The sequence below is a fragment of the Strongylocentrotus purpuratus genome, unplaced genomic scaffold (genome assembly GCF_000002235.5).
Source record: "Strongylocentrotus purpuratus isolate Spur 01 unplaced genomic scaffold, Spur_5.0 spur5_scaffold_4, whole genome shotgun sequence".
NCBI classification, from domain to species: domain Eukaryota; kingdom Metazoa; phylum Echinodermata; class Echinoidea; order Camarodonta; family Strongylocentrotidae; genus Strongylocentrotus; species Strongylocentrotus purpuratus.
Genome location: NW_022145610.1, coordinates 33,235,689 through 33,261,714, shown reverse-complemented (window position 1 = coordinate 33,261,714; position 26,026 = coordinate 33,235,689). Strand labels below are relative to the sequence as shown.

The window sequence follows — 26,026 nt, the reverse complement described above, 5'->3', positions numbered from 1 at the left end:
GGTGCTACCTTGTTTGGCGTTCAACAATATTAGAGCAACGTCGATCTGGCGCTGCTCAGTGCTGCCGGGCTCACGATCAATTGGGCAAAAAGAATTTCCATTTTCGGTTTAACTTAATAAAATTTGGAGTGGACTTTAAAAAAGATTATTATTATTATTATTATTATTATTATTATTATTATTATTATTATTATTATTATTATTTATTATCATAACATCTTTCTTTTACCGGTATATTTGCATTCAACTACCTGCCAATTAAGGTGCATGAGCACTCAAGGAATATCTCACTACGAAATATCAATTTAATTCACATGGTAAAGAGGGGCAAATGTAGATTAATGTGTTGTCAAAGATCCACAATGCTGGATTGAGATTTCGAATTATTGTTGCATTCGATTCCCCCATATCAGCTGCATTTAGTACACCTGGGTAAAGAGTGGCTAATGTAGATTCAATTCTTGTCCTAAAGCATTGATAGCATCGTAATCATGTTACTGCTGATTTGAAATATAAGCGCTGAACCTTTCGATTGAAAATAATGAAGTTTCTAAAATCTAAATGTTTTTCGCCGTCACCTATTAAAAGAAACGATACTGTTCTCACTACTCTTATCCTGCAGTTATACTGTCCTTGTCCTCCACCATTTTCCAGAAACTGATTTACCCACCTCCACAAAAAGATCACTTTCATGCAAAAGGGAGTACGCCTTTAGAATGACCTCTCTATGGATTGTGCACGCTTTGGTACCTCAGTATAATCAAGTATATCTTTGGTATTATATGAAATGAGTAACAACATACAATGCATATCCTCCTTCTGAATTAATGACATTTTATAATATTGAGTATTTTTTTCTTCGCGATGTTTCGTTGGTATATAGCAGCATTGTTCTAAATATTCAACACTTTGTAAAACGGTTGGGCTTGTAATTCAGTTGAATGTATCGGGAGTATATAAGAGAGGAAGTAAATATGAGATAAGAAGGGAACAATTGCAAGTGAACGATTGAATCAACAAAGGACTGTGTGCACAGTTAACCTTCAGGAGAGCTTTCTTTGGCCTAACAGTCTCAATTTTGAGACTGTTTGTCACCAAAACTTACAACTGACGAATTTATTCACATAAAAAGAAAAAGACCTATACACAATTCATCGCCTAAAATTTGTTTCACATTATCCGAGACTGTGTGTGATTGTATTTCGAAATATTGGAGTCATGATAAGTTTTGTAAATACTGAAGATTTTGAAATGAGAGGGGGAACAACTTTAAGGACGGTCTTCGTGTTGAGACAACTCAAGAAGGGTGGGGAACTCTTCGCATCATTGCATTATCTTCGTTTCACTCACGACGAGTTCCATCTTCACAAGCGGGACGAAAACGTCGCCCAAATATCCTCATCAAGCCGATGGAAAGTTGACTACAGCCAATTTACTGTTTTTCCGAGATTTATAAACGTTCTGCAGACTTAACCTGTTTTGGAATTACTTGAACATCATCGCTGGTAAAGAATCATCCGTCTCAGTCGGCAAGGCGGCTTCTCGATAATTAAAATTGAATTCATCGGTTTTAGATAGAGTTTCCTCCCGGCAAACCTTATCAGGACCACCTGAATAGCTGAAACTCGTAACTGGGTATAGAGAAGACCTGCTGCTTGTTGTATGATTTATTTTTGCTGAATTTCATTCGTTCATAAAATCAAACATTTATGAGGAATAAATTTATATCATACAACACAATTACTTGATCAATTAATGTTACGCCACGCACACCATATCCTCTGGTATTACTGCCCATTGTGAGAGGAATACACACCTCGCAGACCTGTGTCTTCATTTTAACGTGCCGTTGGAATATATATATGGATAAGTTATGCTTCCGATATCTGTAGCGGAATGACGGTGGTTAACAATGCATTTATTTCTCGGATTTCTCTCAACGTTGCTGGCAATATGTCTCAGCAAAGCAACAGAACAGTTTTCAGGTGAGGAAAGAGAGATTATTTTTCTATGTCTTCCCATATTGCATATTGTCCGCTCGTACTTATTGTGTGACACTTCACTTTTAGGCTCATAAGCGCTATAATGATGCAAAGTTACATTAATAAAATGATAAATATTCTTTCTCGGTTGCTACGCTCCGTCACAGAATATCATTTAACTTTGAACTAAAGAAGATTATGTACAATTGAGATTATTAAGCTCAGACTTTGATTTGCTTGATATGATTTGATTTGATTGATTTATTTCTGATTGATTTTCTTTTTCTTTTGCACTTTTACAAATATATAACAAACAAACATTGCAAATTTTACACATGACTAAAGAATATAACAAAGTAAGGCTGGCTGTGACTAATCGAAAACATCAAACAGGAGGGTTGACAAAGTAAGCAAAGCTTGTAGCATGACTACCCTCAATGGATACATATTAATAATTAAAAAAATGGAGGAAACAATATTGGTAAAAGGGAAAACAGAGAGTTGGATTTCAATTTGTTATATGAAGATAAAAAAGAAGATGCACATGTGAAAATTTGAAAGGGGTATTCTGATAAGGGGAGGGGCTCATAAAAAAGAAAAGGGGCACTTTTGAAGATATTTTTGGATTTAAGGAAATTGCTACACGCTTAAATAATAATTTTGTTGACATGGCAGCAAATCGTAAACAAAAGTTTACCTTTGGTGATGATTTAGAGCAATATCTGACCTGGTTATATCTGTTTTTTGTTTTTTTAAACGTTTTACAAGTTTCATATAATATTGTGATTTCCTATGGCTTCCGTTTCTAAAATGCTATTTTTTCTTGACCAAAATTTAGTCTTAGATCAGTGTGAGATCAACTATTAAACTCTGTTCAAGTAAAAAAACAACAACATTAGTCCATAATGCTATAATCATGCATGGAAGATACCTCTGCTCTCTACAGCTAAACACGAAAAACCTAAAACAATACTCTTTTAGGCCATTAAAAAAAATATACATGTTTAGCGTCCCCGCCCGCTTCCTTTTTTAGGGCCGCCTCCTATTTTTCTTTTTTTTTTTTTTTGTGGAATGCAAACTAACGTAATGGTCAATGCCACCATTTTCAAGGAAAATTGTCCACTAAAAATTACCTAAAAGACTCCTCCTCTCTTTATAAATAATAATAATAATAATAATAGTACATTTATAAAGCGCAGAAACTATCCAACATTAGGTATATATTCTACTGCGCTACAAGAGCTCCTGATATGCTTAGATTAACGGTACAGTTAATTAAAAAGAAGTGTTTTCAGTTTAGAGAATCATATTTTGTTCATATTCTTTTACAACTCAGATTTGCCCCTACCTTGCAGAACAACTTCAAGCGAAAGACAGAAAGGTAAGTGACTGCTATATGGCACTTGAATAATTCTTTCTATTTTGTCAGATTTGTTTTCTCCTTTTCATTTTAGGTTTATTTCATCTAAAAAAGATCCACTAGTCGCATTACTTCGATGTTAAAAGTATTTTTTTTGTGTGCATAACTCGATTAATCATAACCAGTGCACGTATAAACAAATATGGGCAGGGGAAATGTTATATGATCTATATATTTTATATAACAACATAAAACAAACGCAGTACTTGTACTGACTGAATTTAACATCATAGTAATATAATGATAATAATAACATTGGTAATAAAATTTGTAATACTCCAACTCCACATAAACACTGTGCTTTAGCGTTATGTAGAAGGAAGGAGAGATCGGCACACGAACCCATATAGCAATGAAACAACTTAATGGAAAGCAATTTTGAGGAAATAAATTCTGAGTGCATATGCTAGTGTCATGATACTATCCCCCCCCCCCCCCCACCCCCCGTGAACGGAGGGATACCATGCGTGTTACCAAAATGTCCGGTAAAGCGGTACCTTTCACGCACGAAAGTCCGGCCCGCTCGTACGTAGTACACAAAAATCCGGCCCGTATTGACTTTTACACACCGGACTTAGGGGGGTGTTTTCAAAAGGAGGGAACGTCATACATGCATAATTTATGCGTACCTGAGTGGGGGAGCCGGGGATACATTCAAACGAACGCTGTTCAGCTGGTTCTTTGTTCTCATTCATGAAATGGTCCTCTTTCTTTCCTTCCGCATACTTCGTGTTCAATATATTCCATTGCTCCGCCACTGCCTCCTCAGCGGTCACGTCTTTTGATTAGGAAGATTAAAAAAGCTTAAAACGAGTTTGTGGATAAAGGTCTGGGCCGTGCAATACGGTAGTAAAGGGCTTGCTCTAACAAGAGAATCTAAACTTCACAAGCTACTCTCTCTGAAGGAATAGTGTAATTACGTGTATCTGTGATCAATTTCTCTTTTAAAGATGAAGTTGAGTTCTGGTCATGCGATTGCATTGTGAAAGAAACGGTGTGGAACCGACCAGAAAAGGTTGATCATCTAGCATATAAGAATTTGTGTGTATTGCAAGGTTCTCGAATCATCAAAATGATAAGAAATGTGGCCAAGTCTTGGTAAAGATACAAACACTTGCACAGAAAGATGTATATGGGACTACACGAACACGTGGCGTAAAAAGCCGGCCCCCGATTTTTACGATTTTACATGCATATTTAGAATATGAAGGCATTTGAAGAGCCATGCTTTTCAGGGAACATGTCTTAACTGATGTTCTTCCACACTTGCATAATAAGAATGAGTAATGCTCACAAATTATTTTTCACCTCTTCCCAGAACTCAACCTTCTCTTTAAAAAAACCCTGTTCATTGTTCAATCTGATTCATAATGAGAAATCAAGTTTGATACTCCAATAATTAATAGATATGACAATTACTCCATATTGCCATATTTCATAGCTCTATTACATTTTATATAAGCGCCGTACCCTTGGCCTACTCTTATTCTGTCTATATCTTCATGCCAGTTCCTGCTTACCTAATCTGCTGAGAAGTTGTTTGTTTCTATTTTCAGACCTTCATTGAAATAATTCAATCTTAAATTACCAATGTTTCATTGATCCGTCATCCATATACTTGGTACCTGTGTAAATGTTTATATTAATGTGTTTTATATTCAAAGACCCGGACAGCTTTATCTTTATTATCCATATAAATGACGTCTGTAATCACTAAATGAATTAACCCTAATAAGGCCGGGGGGGGGGGGGCATTATGCCCCCCTCCACGATTTTTCCGATTACTCGGGAACGCATATGGATGGCGCCCCGCCGCTCGCTGACTTTTTTCTTTCGAGTCTTGCGCATCTTTAGTTTTTTTTTGGTTGAAAATCGGAGCTACTGTTACAAGGTCACGTGACTTTGCATGTCAGCCGAAAATCGCTCATTTTTTGTGATTTGTGTACAAAACATATGGAAATGTTATTTTTCCTAAACATTGGTTATTGGGTCTTGTTTAAAGTTTAGGTGGTTATTTTGGATGTCAAAATAGTTGAATCGTAGTGAGAAATGAAATAAAACAACAAAACAATAAAATACATAAGTTAAAGAAAACAATGAAATACATAAGAAATTATCAAAACAAGAGATAACATAAGGAATACGCTGGCTCTTCCGAATTGTTTGCCGTATTTGTATTCCAAATGGTCTAATGAATATATGTGGTGAAAAAGAATGCCTAAATATGAATTATATATGATTTATGGGTAAAAAATGAAATTATCATATTATTCTGTACACTTCACTTGACATGCATGCACATTTTCGCGGAGATCGGCCTCTTCACGGCCGATGTCTTAAGGGAGGCCATGGCCATAATGCCCCCCCCCCCCCCCGGCCATACTAAGACCTCAAATAGCCCGGCTAGACATACAGGTCGACTCGATCTCAACTTTACTTTTCTTATTCTTCTTTTACATTTCGAAGCGTTGCATAAAATCTTAATCCTGTTTTTTCTACATACATCAATGCAGTGGCGGATCCAGGGGGGGGGGGCCCGGGGGGCCCGGCCCTCCCCCCCTTGGGAAAAAATCATGTAAAATCACGCGATTTTTACCTTTTGGGGGGGTTGGGCCCCCCCCCCCTGGTGCTCAAGGGGGGGGTGCAAATTTTAAAATTTTCGAGGACCAAAAAAAAAAAAAAAATGTGCTCACTACCCACCCCCCCCCCCCCCCCCCCCCCCCCCCACTGAGCGACTTTTCGGCTGGTTGAGTCGTTGCGATTTTTTTTTGGGTCTCCAAAAAAAAAAAAAAAGTGTCCGCTTCCCCCCCCCCCCCCCCCCCCCCCCCCCCCCCCCCCCCCCCCCCCCCCCCCCCACTGAGCGACTTTTCGGCCGGCGCGATTTTCAAATTTTCGGGAGCAAAAAAAAAAAAAAGTTGGGCCCCCTCCCCTAAGAAATCCTGGATCCGCGCCTGCATCAATGCCCCCCTTTTAAGCATGATGTAAGTGTGATGTCAGTGCTGAGTGTACGTTGTTTAAATCGCATTTTCTGGTGATTTCCTGGAATTCATTGTGGCATAACCCTCTTATTTTGTTATGTAACATCTGAAGTGCATTTTAAAGGACCTACACAAAGAAAAATTCACTGCAACTGATAATTAGAACAAATTACATATGGATAAAAAGATTTTCTCTTGTAAAAACACGAATAATTTGCTGAGAAATCATATAGATATCATGGAAAGGTGCAAAATGCAATTTTTCAAGACCCTTCTTAAACCCCTGAACGTAAAGCAGGGCTCTCACTTAGCCGAGTTCGAGCCTCATACTGAGCGATCGCAAAATCAACTCATTTGAATTTCACGGACATTTTGTTTCAGTGATCCCAAAACAGTTGAACAATAATCAATGTGAGGAAGAATTAAAACATAGTATAAATGATTAAATAAACATTTTGTCAAACAGTGCTTAATCCTTCGCATACATATAAGCGAGTTCATAATCCTCTTGACAACATCATTGACATGGGAAGACCAATCTAAGTTCTGATTTACAATAACACCCAGATATTTAAATTTTGTTACATTTTCTATAAGTTTACCATCCATTTTTATTTGTGATTTGACTGGATTCTTCTTCCTTCGACTTGAAAATAACATAACTTTAATTTTGTCTGTGTTAACAACTAGTTCATTTTCATTCATCCGTTCACATAAAACTAGTATGTCATTTTGTAACTGGGTTTGAACAGCTTGTACTCCATAACCAGAGGAGAAAATGGCAGTGTCATCTGCGTACAAAGAAATATTAGTAGTTGAATGCAAGGCTAGATCACATATGTCATTAATGTACATACAAAATAGTAATAATAATAATAATAATAATAGCTCGTTTTTATATAGCGCTTTTCAGGACCGGAGGCCCTCACAAAGCGCTTTACAGATAAGTATATTATTACCCCGGTCATTGGATTCAGGCTTACCCGCACACAATGTATGCACATGCTCCACTCCCTGGGGAGTATTCCAGCCAGGCGTCATTTTTATATGTGCACCCCAGAATGAACTGGAAGGAAATCATTTCTAATGCCCTTGTATGACTCACATTGGTTTCTTCCCTCTAGGTAAGACTCAAACCATGATAATTCTGTTCCACTGATGCCGAAATAACTAATTTTTTAAAAAGAAGATGCATGGGGGATGATATCAAACGCCTTTCTCAAGTCATTTCTGATGTTATTGCATTTAATTTTATAAAATTGACTTTTGCAATAGTCTCTATCTCTTGCTAATTCTTTATGAGCCGAGGTTATCCATTTTTCAATATATGTTAATAGTCTACCTGAATGTACTCCTGAAGGTATCATAGATATGTATGCTGACGATACGACACTTACCGTCAGTGCAAATGATGCAACTGTTGTGGAAGAAAAATTAACTGTTGCGTTAAACAGAGTCATGGCATGGATTAAGGAAAATCGTCTTGTTCTTAACACTGAAAAAACTTGTGTCATGTTAATAGGCTCTCCTGCTAATCTCAAGAAAATTGAATCTTTTACCATTTCATTAAACGGCAATTTGATCAAAAGAGTTCAATTCACCAAATGCTTAGGACTTTTGATAGATGAAGAATTGAAATGGTCTAAACAAATCGAAAACGTAAGTAAACTTACCCAGAAAAACATTAGCATGATAAAGAGAGCAAAAAGTTTTTTGCCTCAAAAATCCTTAAAGTTACTTTATAACAGTCTAGTGTTGCCACGATTAGATTACTGCTCTGTTGTATGGTCGAACCGATTTCATTCTCATACAACTAAGCTGCAAAAAATTCAAAAGAGGGCCGCAAGAATAATATTGAACAAGACATATGACACACCGTCGGCTGATTTGTTCACAAGTCTTAAATGGATGACACTAGACAAGCGGTTTGAGTTAAGTCGCGTTATGATGATATATAAATGCATTCATAACTTAGCACCTTCTTACCTTCAGGTAGGCTTAATCAATCCTAATGATGTACATGAGCATCATACAAGGCAAATAGACAGTGGATGTTTACGTGTGCCTAGATTTCACACTGATTGTTATAAGTGTAGCCCAATTGTTTCTTCCATATTTGAATGGAATAAGCTAGATAATTCATTGAGAACGGCTTCCTCTGTCAATTCATTTAAGAGATTGTTTAAACAAAGTTGTAATTTGTGAATGGCTCAGCCGTACATACACTACGTGCATGTTCTGTAATATTTACATGACTTATTCACATAATTGCGACTTAATTAATATTTTCCTATTGACATTACTGTTTACTAGGTTAATGATTATATTTATTTTGCAAACGAGTATTATTTTTGTAACTGTTCTGTATAAATGTTATAAACGATGTAAATATGTTCATTCAGGGCCACATGGAAGACCACTACTTGTTGGTGAATGGGCTACCCTGTCAAAATATTAGAAATAAATAAATAAATAAAAATGGAGACCCTTTTAATTTTTTTACGCACTGATACATAGGGTGCATGTTTGTCAGAGAGTTTTAGAGAGACATCTCTAAACTTGTCCCACATAACATCAATATCAGTAACATTTATAAACATTTCACTCCAATCAATATCTTCAATATCATTGAGAAATGCATTTTCATTGAAAAGTTTAAAAGACCGAAAGCGTGTAATTTGAGGCAACGAAATGGGTGTTTTTAGTTTTGTAACAACATACACTAAGGAATGGTCGCTAAACCCAATAGGCTGTACACCTAAGTGTAATTCTCCTAGTGCCTGTGATACAAAAATCAGATCAATCAGGCTTTTACTGAAAGGAGTCACACGAGTTGGCCTGTTAATTAGCTGCATTAAACACAGAGATTCACCAATTTCAGTTAACCTATTGGACAAAGAATTAACTGTTAGCATGTTACAATTTAAGTCACCAAGCAGTATTATTCTATCTAAGAGCGAAAATACTTGTTCTAGATTTTCCTCTAATTCTTCGAAAAAGGATACGGAAGAATTTGGTTTACGATATTTAATGCCCACGTACAAACAAGCTTCATTTCTGGGCTTTAATTCAATCCACAGTAATTCTAAGCCTTCGCATTCTAAATCTTGTCTCCTTATGCAAGGTACACACCTCCTCCTAAATAGTCTCTGTCTTTCCTCTCCAGATTGTAACCTTCTATACAACATGTACTACCAACAGTCTCGTCCAACCATGTTTCAGATAAGGATATCAAATCGTAATGATAGCGTTTTACAAAACAGTTAATGTCAGCCGTTTTATTACGAAGACTTCCTACATTTAAATGAGCAACTTTAAGCCCCTTTTCACATGTCCTGAGATTTATTCTATTACATATTTAGTCAAAGAAATAGCCTATTGTATAAACTATAACCGTCAAAGTATTGGATTTCTAATCATTTCAACGGAATCCACTATCATTCACAAAGAGTATGATACATTTGTTTTACTAATAGCTACCCCTCCCGAAAAAACAACAACATGATATACCTTTAAAAGGGAATTTTTTCACTAAACTGCAAACCTGCCAAAATGAAATCATTATTTCTCAGCATTGGTAGCAAATAGAAACGAGAAAGAATTAACGGCATGGCGACCAGAAGTACAATGAATCGTGCACGACATACACATATCAACATTATCCATTTAATGAGCCATGGCATGAACACCGCTATAAGTATAATTGCTGAAAACCTAATTTAATTCAACTATGATTAGGAAAAGTAGATGATCATTAACCGATGAATGTAGTGTTGGGAAAGCGCAAGTCATTACTAATGTACAGGAATATAGTGATGTGGATCAATTATTAAAAAACAATTTCCGCCATTCGAGGCTAATATGTAAAGCTAAAATGCAAAAAAAAAAAAAAAAAAAAAAAAAAAGAGGGACAAATTTATGAAAGAAAAAAATGGCCTCCATAGTAACGACGTCACTATGCCATTAATAAAAAATTAAACATGACAACGATGAAGCTCGATTCATCTGAAAGGTAATACTAATATCAAATTTTTCATTCATGAATGGACATGCAATTGAACTGAGAAAAAAAGAAAGAAAGAAGAAAATGGCCTCCAATAAGAGGAAGACCCACGAGAAGATGAAGAAATAGACACACCCAATATGCTGTACGGTGTTCAAAAATGAAAAAAAAAAGTTTTGAAAAGGTAAAAAACGAGTTTGTTCACTACAAAGAAAAAGGAAAGAAGAAGAAGAAGAAGAAGAAGAAGAAGAAGAAGAAGAAGAAGAAGAAGAAGAAGAAGAGGAAGAAGGCCACGGGTATTAGAAAGAAGAAAAGGTTAAATAACATAAGACATGATAATGAATGATAATTATATATACGAAGAATAAAAGACCAAGGTTGAAGATGGGAGAGCATGAAAATGGGAGGGAGATCACGAGAGGGAATTCGAAAGAGAGAGCAAGGGATTTGTTGGTGGAAGAGCAAGAGAGACACGGAGACAGGCAGATGGAGAGAGGGAGAAAGACAGAAAGAAAGAGAGAAGGCATGCAGAGAGTAAAGATGGACAGATAGACGGAGACAATGAGAAAGAGGGAGGAAGGGATTTGTTGGTGGAAGAGCAAGAGAGACACGGAGACAGGCATATGGAGAGAGGGAGAAAGACAGAAAGAAAGAGAGAAGGCATGCAGAGAGTAAAGATGGACAGATAGACGGAGACAATGAGAAAGAGGGAGGAAGGGATTTGTTGGTGGAAGAGCAAGAGAGACACGGAGACAGGCATATGGAGAGAGGGAGAAAGACAGAAAGAAAGAGAGAAGGCATGCAGAGAGAAAGAGGGACAGATAGACGGAGACAATGAGAAAGAGAGAGGGAAAGAGAGAGAAAGAGAGAGGGAATAGAGAACCAGAGAGATTATATATATATAGATGCCGTGGGGGATGTTGATATTATTTGTATCCTGAATTAAAACAGTACATAGAAATATCATGATAGGCCTAACATTTTGAATTTTGAAATGCAGCCTGACGCTAGTCCAGCAGTCTAATTAACTAGCCTGTCCGACTAGTTTAAGGTAAGTCCAGCTATCGCCTGACTTGTTTAGGTGTTCAATGTGAAGAACCAGCAAAAATAACAAAAATAAAGGCATCATTATGTATATAATGTTGTTTGTGGATTCATGTCAAATGGTGTCAGGGCTGTATTAGGACGATCCTAACGAACATTTTTGTTAACTGGAGATGACCAAAATGTTTACTTTCTCATTAACCATTCGTCGACATACGAAATCGATAGTGAAAATGCATTTAAAAAAAAAAAATTCTCTCCAGATATATAAACAATCATGTAAATTGTCATAAACATATCACATTTCTACATAGAATTTTGGTGTCAAACCCATATTAGTTATGAACAAGTGGTTATGAGTAATTCTCAGGACGTACAGATCCCCAATGATCCTGATGATAAAACAAATGGTCAGTTTGGGCCAAAAGTGACCCAAATGACCAAATGTCATTTATAGAATCAATATTATACTTTTACATAGGATCAATGCATTAAATCTTGCCCATCATACATTCTGCTCGATTAGAAATACCTTCTCTCGCGCTGAAATTTCGACTTTGTTACGCGTGAATGGTCAATTTGGGTCAAAGCCGTCCTAGCTGTGTTAATTCATTCAGTGACATTATTGTTTTTTTTTTTAAAGAACTCTAGGCTTATAAAATATCATTTGCTGATAATAAGGATATGGAAGAAAGAAAAAAAAACTCCATACCAAACGTGACCATAATGGTAAGTTTTTGCCCCCAAAATGGCAAAAAGTTACAAAAATACCTCGAGTAGGATCAATATTATTAGGCTGATATTTTCGGAATCGGCGATAAAGCTTATATAGATCTATACATTCCCTACCAAAAATTATGATTAAATCTCCTAGTGTAATGGATCAATAGCTTCAAATTTATTAGAGAAAATAAATATAGTTATCGCACGTACGCCATCGAGGATATACCGAGTAGCTAGGCCTGTTCTTTCGGTGTCATGCGGTGTAAAAATGTCAGTGGAAAAAATGTCAGAGGTAAAAATGTCAGAGGTAAAAATGTCAGAGGTAAAAATGTCAGAGGTAAAAATGTCAGAGGAAAAAATGTCAGAGGTAAAAATGTCAGAGGTAAAATGTCAGAGGTAAAAATGTCAGAGGTAAAAATGTCAGAGGAAAAAATGTCAGAGGTAAAAATGTCAGAGGTAAAAATGTCAGAGGTAAAAATGTCAGAGTTTAAAATGTCAGAGGTAAAAATGTCAGAGGAAAAAATGTCAGAGGTAAAAATGTCAGAGTTTAAAATAAAAACAAAAGCATGTGACAAGATTGTTATGTTTACACCCGGGCTATATATCAGGCTTATCGAAAAAGAACAGCGAGGGATATTCTGCAGTCGTTATTTCACCGCTGTCTTATTGTATTGTATTAGTTAAGTCTTATTTTGAGCGTATACCAAGGTTGTAACTTGTAGAGGAATCATGTACTTTGAAGAATGCTATCAGTTGTCTGATGACCGCTTGCAAGGCGTGAAACTCGGAGTACACCATCCATGTCCCATTAGTCTGCCTTATTAAATATTTATATACCGGTATATTATGTTTTTGTATAAGCAAATGGTACTGGTACACTAAGCAAACTTCTAGGGAAAAAGATTTCTAAAATCGATAAGTTTGGCCATGTTTTATAGGCTGAGTTGTCGCTCCATGGTGTAATCATTAGAAAAAAAGAAAACAAGGTTATTTAATAAAAGGATCATGCGACAAATAATCATTGTGATTCAAATTGATGCAAGGATTTTTTTGAATAAGCAATGCTTTTCACCAGAATCTTCTTTGTAAAAACGACTTTTACAAATCTCAGCCATGCAAATCTGCCACTGTGTTGTAAGATCACTTTCAGATTAGGAGAAGTGTATTCTGTAATGAGTATTTTACATTGAATGGAACGTCTCAACTCAGTAAGCATGGCTGAGAATTGTAAAAGTTGTTTTTACAAAGAAGATTCGGGTGAATAGCAGTGCTTATTCAACCAAATATTCGCATCAATTTGAATCACAATCATTATTTGTCGCTTAATCCCTTTTAATGAACTTGTTTTCTTTCTCGTTTGCAAGGGTAGAAGAAGATATGTCACGTTAAAGACATCATAAAGATCAGTGTTGTATGCGTATATACACAGGCCAGTAACAGCTATGTAGCTTGTAAATTTGTAAGAGGGAAAATGCTGATTGAAATGATAATGATGAAATAGCAAATAATTGAGGAGTATCATAGGTACCAATTCAATGGATATTTGTATAACAGAGAGCCCCCGTCAGTACTAAAAGAGCCCCCGTGAGAAGGCTCACGGGGGCTCTTTTTGGGGGGGAAGAACCCCCGTGGACAAAAAATTAATTTGAGCCCCAAAAAATTAATTTGAGCCCTGGTTGTAGAGGAATCATGTACTTTGAAGAATGCTATCAGTTGTCTGATGACCGCTTGCAAGGCTTGAAACTCGGAGTACACCATCCACGTCCCATTAGTCTGCCTTATTCAATATTTATATACCAGTATATTATGTTTTTGTATAAGCAAATGGTACTGGTACACTGAGCAAACTTCTGGGGAAAACGATTTCTAAAATCGAGAAGTTTGGCCATGTTTTATAGGCTGAGTTGTCGCTCCATGGTGTAATCATTAAATAAAAAGAAAAGTCAGTACAGCCCCCAAAATAGGATCAGATATCTATGAACCTTCCCCCTCCTACTTCTCCTTCGTATTTGAAGATTGTTGGACATTTTAACTGCGTGGCAATGTCTACTATTATATGTAATTTCCAATAAATGCATATTTCCGACAATTCCACTTTCTTGAGGGCTTGGTATTTTGATACTCTGAAACAAGCAGAAAGCCATGTTATCAATGCTAACCGCACCATCACATTCCCGAAGTGCGCGCGTTGCAATAAAATATTGTCGATTACTATTGCGGTATAAAATAGTCTGGGAGAAAATCAATAAGCAGCTTTGTTACTCCGATACAAAGCAGAAAGCCGCCCATGTTACATCAATTAAAGAGAAGGTTGAGTTCTGGGGAAAGGTAAAAAAAAAATTATTTGTGAGCGTTCAATGCAAGTGTAATAGAACATCAAAGAAAAAAGTTATTCCCTGAAAATCTATTTCAAATGACTTCATATCCCAGATATAACAAGTAACATCTTTGTATGCCTGCCCGATTTGTATGCCATATGTTTGTGTAGTCCCATATCAATATCTTTCTGTTTACAGTGCTTGTTACTTTACCAAGACTGGGCCAAATTTTTTATCATTTTGATGACTCCAAAACCTTGCACTACACACCAATACTTACATGATTATGCTAGATGATTAACCTTCTCTGATTGCTTCCCCCCCAAAAAAAATTTTCAAAACCTATTTTCCACATTATATTATCTTCAGGACATGTACGATATACAACACATCCATTTAGAAAGGAATATAATAGACTAGCCCATGCAGTAGCTGTACGTCTTGACATTCTGAGTGATAAAGTGCTGAGATATTATGACGGCACTCATTTGTTTTGCTTGTACCTCTGACATTTTTACCTCTGACATTTTTTCCTCTGACATTTTTACCTCTGACATTTTTACCTCTGACATTTTTACCTCTGACATTTTTTCCTCTGACATTTTTTCCTCTGACATTTTTACCTCTGACATTTTTTCCTCTGACATTTTTACCTCTGACATTTTTACCTCTGACATTTTTACCTCTGACATTTTTACCTCTGACATTTTTACCTCTGACATTTTTCCCTCTGACATTTTTTCCTCTGACATTTTTACCTGGCACCGTCATGGCTGCTAGGGCAGGGTGGGCGTGGTCGAAGTGGGCAGGGCCGGAGGCGCAGCCGGGGGTTTCCCTACTACGGAGGACATAGTTACTGTGTATGATCGAATCTCTTTGATGTCAAACCATAACAACGAGCAGCAGGCGCGTCCTATTTATGTAATCAGAACTGTCTGCCTGGCCAAGACTAGACTAGACCTAAGTATCACAACTCCACGTGTTGAAATTTAACAACATTATCATTATGAGGTCAGTATCTGTTTTGTTCTGTCTAGCCTGATGGAATTAAAGGATGAGACTGATGATATGCGTGGTTATTGTATTTTTTGTGCTCATGTTTTGAAAACCCGTGCCTGAAACGTGGATGAACGTGGATCTGGAACGGCATGCATGACGCCCGCCACACATGGGTAGCATCTAAGCATGTGCGTAGCGCCTAAGCTTCGGCGCTACGGCGCTACGAATTAAGCATTCGGAGCCGCTTAGAACGTAGACACATATATTCTCTAGATTAGTTTCTAGTCTCTTTGAACTTGAAGCATGTGTCCACTCAAATGTTTGAAATTACTCAAAGTAAGCACAGAACTTCAACTTGTGAACATTAAACTGAGCAACAAAGAGCTTTATTTGTAGACCCATCATGATCATCATCTAACTTAACTAGATCTATTCTAGGTCTAGATCTATAGTATACCCAGACCTGTGTCCGGCCCGGACAGGTGTCCTTAGGTGGACTGTGTCCTATTCTTCTTCTTCTTCTTCTTCTTCTTCTCTTTAGAAGAGCCGGTCGACCCTACCTAAATCAGAGGCTAACAAACGAAAGAGACAGAATCTTCGGTCTAGGCTAGTATGTTGAGCGCCTAGCTAGAAGGCAGAAGGTCCCATTGTTATAAGTCTTTGGTATAGCTCGGCCGGGGTTCGAACCAACGACCTCCCGTTCATGAGGCGGGCGCTCTTACCACTGAGCCGCCATGCCCGGATAACCAATCTGTTTAGACACGTGACGTGTTATGTCTTTCATGAAAATTGGTAGACATGATTGCATCAAGATCACTGTCTCATCGTTCATCTCCTGTATCTCACTGGAGATGTATCCAAATCGACTTTATTTCCGTCTTTTTAATTTTTTTTTTTTACAGAAAGAGAGTTTTACTGAGGCTGTTACTTGTGACATAAACAGTGCTTATCATTTGTTTGTGTTACATTCACAACACAAGATGGAGAGAAATACTGGTAGAGGATCTCCTAATGGTATTTTTCTTGCTGATTGGGATATTAGATTGGAGAAGGGTAGTAATAAAATATTATGTTATGCAGGGCCCGCTGGAAGAGCAGTTTCATAACTGAAGTGGCTACCCTGGGTAAATAAAACGTTATTATTACTATATCCGAAATTGAAGAAGTTACAAATAAGCAATGTATCAAAGGTCTATTGAGACTTCTGTTGGACAGTTTTAATGAGGACAAATATTATGATTAATGCTTATTTTTCCAAAAGCTAAGGGCAAACATGATAGCTCTACTTTTGTTTAGTGTCCAGAAATGACAGATTTGACATTGTTAAACGATGCCTGAAGTTGCTTGAAGTTCGATTCCTTAATATCCTTTAGGCTGTTCAACACACATTTCTGATTTGCTTCATACTGAAGAGCATACTCCTATTCGTGCACTGTTGGTACTTGTAATTCATTACCTTTTTCATTAACAAAGTCATCTACCTAAACAAACAAAAATTGGTGAAGTATTATTATGTTAAAGACATTTTTATAAACTTGTTGCATATTTTTTTGTTTTGTATTGTAAATATGCCAACATTAGACTTCAGAAATTTGTCAGTTACAAAAAAAACAAGAAAAAAACAAAGTAATTTTGATCAAATTCATTTTGCTCGTAATGGTATTGATAAGTGCTTTAAAAAAATCCTTTGGATACATTAAACACACATTGCTTTCATCTTCAAGTCTTACATGAAGAGTACATGAATATTCATGTAATCTCTCTGTTGTATCCCAATGAAATGGAAAGCTGTAGGAACTGCACATGAAATCTCGCTTATATCAATAAAGCAAGGTCAGATTGGTTTCACTATTTTTTTTTTATTGTTCAATGGTTCAAAGTGAAGCATAACTTAATTCATCATTTTATTTTGGTTCAAATCCGCAGACGGTCTATGGCTCACAGCACAATCCCTAAACACTACTGCAATAGATGTGAGATGGCACTCTCTTCCATCCCAAGTCCATGTCCAACTGTCCTGCACAAATGTGGAGGACAACGTAATAACCTTCAAGACGACAGCGAACGGAAAAGGTCACACTGTCCTTGGCGGCTTACAAGAGGGCTCTCTATATCACATTATCATCATATCAAGAGATAGCAGAGGAAAGGAGACTTCAGTATACATTGAAGTTAGCACAGGTTAGTAGTACAGTTGTAATTATCACACGTCGTTTAAATAATTTGACTCTTCATTTTATTTGGTGTAACATGCATTTCCCAACATGTCTCAGACCTGGTGCATGTATATTTCTACATGCAGGATTCTATGGGGTAAAATGTGATTCTCATACTTTGAATTTCAAATTTTCAGATTACAGAATTTTCAGATTATAAAAGAGGACTTGTTCTGCAATAATTTAAAATATAACTGCTCTTGTTCAAGGTATGCATTAAGAATTATTTGGCGTATTGGAAGGTGATCCACAAGTCATTTCGTCAAAAGTTTAGTGCTTATAGCGCAAAAATGGTGGCAAATCCTTGAGAGACAGCTCAGATAATCATACGAATGCATTATAACATTAACCAAGAAACATTATCTAATAAGACTGCTGAGTTAAAGCAGTTTTAGATTGCATACGGTAAGTAAACTTGTTATCCTCTTTTTCAATGATTGTTAACATGAACAAAGAAAAGAAGTGATTCATGCTCTTCAAATTCGTCAAGGAATATACTGTATGCACATGGTCTGCAAAGTGTTAGATTTCTGATTCATGGGAGATAATTGAACAAAAATATTCTGGTTAAACAGTGCAAGACGTGTTTGAGTTTGATATTTTATTGTGACAGGTTAAGACGATTAACAAACTGTTTGAACAAAAATCAGTTTTCTTTCAAATGATAAATAGACTAACCTCTTATGAAATAGTGATGGCACCATGCTCTGCAAACATGTCTGGAAATATATAAATATTTGTGCACCTCCAAATATGATATCTTTGTACTCAAGTTTGTTTGTTCCTGCATTTAAAATGATTTAGGGAAAATTTAGTGATGGCTCAAGACCGAGGTACTTGGAGAGACACTTGATGTAGAATTCTGATTGGGTCACTGAATCTTTCATAAAGTGACAGATCACTATTGACGATGATGATTGTGTATACAGTGGGAGACATGTTTGATTTTTATTATGGCAGGCCAAATTTTTTAACAGATTGTGTTCGAAGGCAAAACTTTGAGTACTATTTAACCCATATCTGAATAGAGCTACCAGATATTCTGCAAACACATCCATTTCAAATTGAATAGATGTTAAAGGCATCGTTTAACAATGTTAAATCTGAGATGCATGGCCCTAAGTGTTATCAGTGTTTGTGATATGGTGTAATATTGAAGCCCTAAAAAAAATTGTGGTTCAAAATGATTATGAAGTGCCTCAAAAAAGTTAAAATCTTTGAGTGACCGGTTTTACCATACTCAATGTCCCCAATAGACTGTAGTGTTATGAAAACCGTTAGGAAAACGCAAAATTTGATTTTGATTTCCAATCATTAATATCTTGATAATCAGATAGGAGATCGGCTTATAAAAGTCATGGGGTTCCTGACTGACCTAAAGGTTTATAATTACTTTACAGCATGAGCTAAATCCAGGATTTTGTTTCAGAATCTGAGACAAAGTTACCCAATCCCTTTAACATGTATCACAAGTTAGCCAGAAACAAATATTCTGTTTAATACATTTCTTTGTTACCATGTATTCAATTGTATTGATTATATTGCTGGAAAAGTTATCAAATTTGTTGGCCTTTAATAATTCTTCTCCTTTCTGTTTGCTTAATTCCAGAATGTTCAGATGAGGTTTTTCATGTAGGAAGAAAACTCCAGCAAAGTGTGGCAGAAACTACTGTAGAGTCCACAACTTTCGAGGAAGCAACAACATATGTTGAAAGTACCATAAATAGTGAAACAACAGAAAAAACTAGCTCAAGTGACAGTTCAGTCTCTGAAATAACGGCAGCTGAAACCACTGTCCAAATAGACATTACAGAGGGTCACTCAACAGCTGCAGAGACAACAGCCCAAGTAGTATCGTCTGAATCTACCAATGTCTCTATTAGTGCAACATTTGAAGCCACCACAGATGGGGGAACAAGTGCAATGCAGACTGATTCAGAGACGACTGAAAATGAAGCTACAACGTTGGTCTTTACCAGCCAGATGGGAACAAGTAGCGAGGAAAGCACAGATTTTGCATCCACAGTTGAAGCAACAACATTGTCAGTAACAACAGGTGTAATATCTGAAAATGCAGACACAACATTTGTAGAAACCTCAGTTCAAATGGACACAACACTTATCTTAACATCAGATATAAGCACTACCGATACTACAGGAAGTACTGTGCCTACGACTGAAGCAAGTCAAGAAAGCAGTTCAGATGAACTGACAGGTTCTTTTACAGAGGAAGCTACAACTCTTTCTAGAACAACCAATGCAATATCTGAGGATATAGAAACAACTTTTGATTCTTCAACAATACAAGTTCAGTCTACAGTTGGGATTTCTTCAGATATGAGCACAAGTGAAATAGCAACTTTAACTGAGACAACAAGTGTGTCTACAGAAGCTGTCAGTTCAGATGCTACAAGTCAAGCTGACATTTCTTCTAAAGTTACAACTCTAAATATGGGTACAACTGGAGCAAGTTCTTTGCCTGAAACAACAAGAGTGACAACCGAAACTGTCTTTTCAGATGCAACACCTCTGGCAGAAAGCACATCTGATCAGGCATCTGTGACAGAAAGTATCGCACCGAGTCAAACTAGCCAACAAATCCTAACACAAACAAATGAACCTTCAAGTCCAACAGGGACTGCAGCTGAGACCACACAGACCATGCCAGAGTCAACATCAACATCAGCCGTGAATGTAGTGACAACTACTGGAGCTGAAGAGACAACTGTCCAGGCTGTTACTACCAATGTTGAAATTGCTTCCTCTGGAGCCACTACCCAAGGTAAAGTCAAACTTATCACAAGGTAGTGCTTTCAAGTCTCTCTTTACAAAGCAGCTGTTATTATTGAGCTAGCAGTCCAAATCAATAGTAGACACTTATAACAATGAACTATTATTTAGTATGGCTTTGATTTTATGTTTCCACCCCTCTAACAAACACCAGTGGTGATTTGATATAGAAATCATATTTCTCAAATGTACACATTTTAATGGATGATTCCTTTATTACTTCAGTCATAAAAAGGTGATCCATTTGTATCTAGAGAAAATAAAGATAATAATAATAATATTCCGTTCTTGTATAGAAGATATCGCATTATCACGTCCCTATGCACTTCCAAAGTGCTCTGGAAATGATTACCCTAGCTTTAGCTCCATTATCAGCGCACAGTGCATGTCAAGGAATATTTCTACTCGGTACCTATTTACCACACCCGGGTTGAGTGTGGCAAATGTAGATTAATGTCTTGCCAAAGGACATTAGCGCAGCGGCGGGACTCGAACCGCAGACATTGTGATCCGCAGTCCGGTGACATATGCACTCGACCACAACATTTTCATTTCAGTACTTATATTGCTTATTCAAGATTAGTTTTTCAATTGATCCCCACTTTCTTATTACATTCTAGCTTACCCATTGATAGATTAATACTTACGTCATGTTTGCATAATGAATCTTGCAACAAATTGTAATGCTGTTTTCCTCTTTTCATTCTGTCCTTTTCCAGATCTCTACACTTCAGATGGTGCTGGCTCATCATTAAGCAGTGTAACTACAGCTGTTCCTCTAGAAACTTCTGCATTTTCTATGGCAAGTCAGGTCTTGACTACAGATAAGTCAGTGACCTCACAAATTCAAACCACCAATAACTTACCATTTGTAACATCAACCCCTGGGGAATATACCACTCAGATGAGTACTTCCTCAGAGCTCTCAACTGGGACTGTTATTCTTTCGTCTACCATGATTGATGTAACTTCTGAGAATTCTGTAACTGACCCTGAATCAACTGTCCAATTTATTGAGGATACTACCACAAGTGTTCAAGGTTCAACCACAACTGGAGGATTGACCTCTGATGTATCATCAAAAGCTTTTTCCACTTCAGGATTCACAACCTCTGGTTTAAATACTGGTGTAGAAACAACAGAGCCAGAAGCTCCTACAACAGAAATCTCAACCTCTGGGTTGGGCACAAGTGCAGAATCAACAGAGCAAGCCACAACTGAAGGATTGACAAGCTTTGGGCTGAGTACTGGTGCAGAAACAACAGAGCCAGGAACAAGGACTACTGAGGAGGAATCAACTGAATCAGGAACAACAGAGGGATTCACCTCAGATTTGACATCTACTGCTGTACCAACATCAGATATCACAACCAATGGTCTAACTACTGAGGAGGAGACAACTGAATTAGGAACAACTGAGGGATTCACCTCAGATATAACATCTACTGCTCTACCAACATCAGATATCACAACCAATGGTCCAACTACTGAGGAGGAGACCACAGAATCGGGAACAACTGAGGGAATCACCTCAGATATGACATCTACTGCTCTACCAACATTAGATATCACCACCAATGGTCTAACTACTGAGGAGGAGACAACTGAATCAGGAACGACTGAGGGATTCACATCAGATATGACATCTACTGCTCTACCAACATCAGATATCACAACCAATGGTCTAACTACTGAGGAGGAGACAACTGAATTAGGAACAACTGAGGGATTCACCTTAGATATAACATCTACTGCTCTACCAACATCAGATATCACAACCAATGGTCTAACTACTGAGGAAGAGACAACTGAATCAGGAACAACTGAGGAATTCACCTCAGATATGACATCTACTGCTGTACCAACATCAGATATCACAACCGATGGTCTAACTACTGAGGAGGAGACAACTGAATCAGGAACAACTGGGGGATTCACCTCAGATATGACATCTACTGCTCTACCAACATCAGATATCACCACCAATGGTCTAACTACTGAGGAGGAGACAACTGAATCAGGAACAACTGAGGGATTCACCTCAGATATGACATCAACTGGGCCTTCAACCTCAGATATCACCACCAATGGTCTAACTACTGAGGATGAGACTACGGAATCAGGAACAACTGAGGGATTCACCTCAGATATGACATCTACCGCTCTACCAACATCAGATATCACCACCAATGGTCTCACTACTGAGGAGGAGACAACTGAATCAGGAACAACTGAGGGAATCACCTCAGATATAACATCAACTGCACCCTTAACAACAGATATCACCACCAATGGTATGACTACAGAGGAGGAGACAACTGAAGGATTCACCTCAGCTGTTACATCAACTTCGCTGTCAACATCAGATATCACAACCAATGGTCTAATTACTGAGAAGGAGACAACTGAATCAGGAACAACTGAGGGATTCACCTCAGATATTACTTCAACTGGGCCGTCAACATCAGATATTACCATCAATGGTCTAACTACTGAGGAGGAGACAACAGAATCGGGAACAACTGAGGGAATCACCTCAGATATGACATCTACTGCCCTACCAACATCAGATATCACCACAAATGGTATGACTACTGAGGAGGAGACAACAGAATCAGGAACAACTGAGGGAAGCACCAAAGATATGACATCTACTGCTCTACCAGCATCAGATATCACAACCAATGGTCTAACTACTGAGGAGGAGACAACTGAATCAGGAACAACTGAGGGATTCACCTCAGATATGACATCAACTACACCCTTTACAACAGATATCACCACCAATGGTCTGACTACTCAGGAGGAGACAACTGAATCAGGAACAACAGACGAATTTACCTCAGATATCACATCTACTGCTCTACCAACATCAGATATCACAACTAATGGTCTGACTACTAAGGAGGAGACAACTGAATCAGGAACAACAGACGGATTTACCTCAGATATGACATCTACTGCTCTACCAACATCAGATATAACAACCAATGGTTTAACTACTGAGAAGGAGACAACTGAATCAGGAACAACTGAGGGATTCACTTCAGATGTTACATCAAGTGGGCCGTCAACCTCAGATATCACAACCAATGGTCTAACTACTGAGGAAGAGACAACTGAATCAGGAACAACTGAGGAATTCACCTCAGATATGACTTCTACTGCTGTACCAACATCAGATATCACAACCTATGGTCTAACTACTGAGGAGGAGACAACTGAATCAGGAACAACTGGGGGATTCACCTCAGATATGACATCTACTGCTCTACCAACATCAGATATCACCACCAATGGTCTAACTACTGAGGAGGAGACAACTGAATCAGGAACAACTGAGGGATTCACCTCAGATATGACATCTACTGCTGTATCAACATCAGATATCACAACCAATGGTCTAACTACTGAGGAAGAGACAACTGAATCAGGAACAACTGAGGAATTCACCTCAGATATGACATCTACTGCTGTACCAACATCAGATATCACAACCGATGGTCCAACTACTGAGGAGGAGACAACTGAATCAGGAACAACTGGGGGATTCACCTCAGATATGACATCTACTGCTCTACCAACATCAGATATCACCACAAATGGTCTAACTACTGAGGAGGAGACAACTGAATCAGGAACAACTGAGGGATTCACCTCAGATATGACATCAACTGGGCCTTCAACCTCAGATATCACCACCAATGGTCTAACTACTGAGGATGAGACTACGGAATCAGGAACAACTGAGGGATTCACCTCAGATATGACATCTACCGCTCTACCAACATCAGATATCACCACCAATGGTCTAACTACTGAGGAGGAGACAACTGAATCAGGAACAACTGAGGGAATCACCTCAGATATAACATCAACTGCACCCTTAACAACAGATATCACCACCAATGGTATGACTACAGAGGAGGAGACAACTGAAGGATTCACCTCAGCTGTTACATCAACTTCGCTGTCAACATCAGATATCACAACCAATGGTCTAATTACTGAGAAGGAGACAACGGAATCAGGAACAACTAAGGGATTCACCTCAGATATTACTTCAACTGGGCCGTCAACATCAGATATCACCATCAATGGTTTAACTACTGAGGAGGAGACAACTGAATTAGGAACAACTGAGGGATTCACCTCAGATATGACATCTACTGCCCTACCAACATCAGATATCACCACAAATGGTCTAACTACTGAGGAGGAGACAACAGAATCGGGAACAACTGAGGGAATCACCTCAGATATGACATCTACTGCCCTACCAGCATCAGATATTACCACAAATGGTATGACTACTGAGGAGGAGACAACAGAATCGGGAACAACTGAGGGAAGCACCAAAGATATGACATCTACTACTCTACCAGCATCAGATATCACAACCAATGGTCTAACTACTGAGGAGGAGACAACTGAATCAGGAACAACTGAGGGATTCACCTCAGATATGACATCAACTGCACCCTTTACAACAGATATCACCACCAATGGTCTGACTACTAAGGAGGAGACAACTAAATCAGGAACAACAGACGAATTTACCTCAGATATCACATCTACTGCTCTACCAACATCAGATATCACAACTAATGGTCTGACTACTAAGGAGGAGACAACTGAATCAGGAACAACAGACGGATTTACCTCAGATATGACATCTACTGCTCTACCAACATCAGATATAACAACCAATGGTTTAACTACTGAGAAGGAGACAACTGAATCAGGAACAACTGAGGGATTCACTTCAGATGTTACATCAAGTGGGCCGTCAACCTCAGATATCACAACCAATGGTCTAACTACTGAGGAAGAGACAACTGAATCAGGAACAACTGAGGAATTCACCTCAGATATGACTTCTACTGCTGTACCAACATCAGATATCACAACAGATGGTCTAACTACTGAGGAGGAGACAACTGAATCAGGAACAACTGGGGGATTCACCTCAGATATGACATCTACTGCTCTACCAACATCAGATATCACCACCAATGGTCTAACTACTGAGGAGGAGACAACTGAATCAGGAACAACTGAGGGATTCACCTCAGATATGACATCTACTGCTGTATCAACATCAGATATCACAACCAATGGTCTAACTACTGAGGAGGAGACAACTGAATTAGGAACAACTGAGGGATTCACCTTAGATATAACATCTACTGCTCTACCAACATCAGATATCACCACCAATGGTCTAAATACTGAGGAAGAGACAACTGAATCAGGAACAACTGAGGAATTCACCTCAGATATGACATCTACTGCTGTACCAACATCAGATATCACAACCGATGGTCCAACTACTGAGGAGGAGACAACTGAATCAGGAACAACTGGGGGATTCACCTCAGATATGACATCTACTGCTCTACCAACATCAGATATCACCACAAATGGTCTAACTACTGAGGAGGAGACAACTGAATCAGGAACAACTGAGGGATTCACCTCAGATATGACATCAACTGGGCCTTCAACCTCAGATATCACCACCAATGGTCTAACTACTGAGGATGAGACTAC

General features: G+C 38.0%; 1 protein-coding gene across 1 annotated transcript; it reads left to right on the top strand.

Annotated features, from left to right (window-relative positions):
* The first annotated feature begins 1,267 nt into the window (after window positions 1-1,267).
* LOC105438445 (flocculation protein FLO11-like) lies at window positions 1,268-26,020 on the top strand. Its single transcript, XM_030997333.1, has 10 exons — window positions 1,268-1,985; window positions 3,319-3,363; window positions 17,394-17,648; window positions 19,293-20,465; window positions 21,193-22,124; window positions 22,782-23,160; window positions 23,248-23,466; window positions 24,757-24,879; window positions 24,967-25,185; window positions 26,016-26,020. The coding sequence occupies exons 1-10, from the start codon at window positions 1,913-1,915 to the stop codon at window positions 26,018-26,020; spliced, it is 3,423 nt and encodes a 1,140-aa protein (XP_030853193.1). The 5' UTR covers window positions 1,268-1,912.
* The last annotated feature ends 6 nt before the right edge of the window (window positions 26,021-26,026 follow it).

Bases quoted from the DNA above. Each gene is read 5' to 3' on its own strand.
- LOC105438445 (XM_030997333.1), top strand. From the start codon at position 1,913: ATGCATTTATTTCTCGGATTTCTCTCAACGTTGCTGGCAATATGTCTC. The intron at 17,649-19,292 runs GTTAGTAGTACA...GCTTAATTCCAG, and splicing joins ATACATTGAAGTTAGCACAG to AATGTTCAGATGAGGTTTTT. The intron at 23,467-24,756 runs GTTTAACTACTG...CTGCCCTACCAG, and splicing joins ATCAGATATAACAACCAATG to CATCAGATATTACCACAAAT.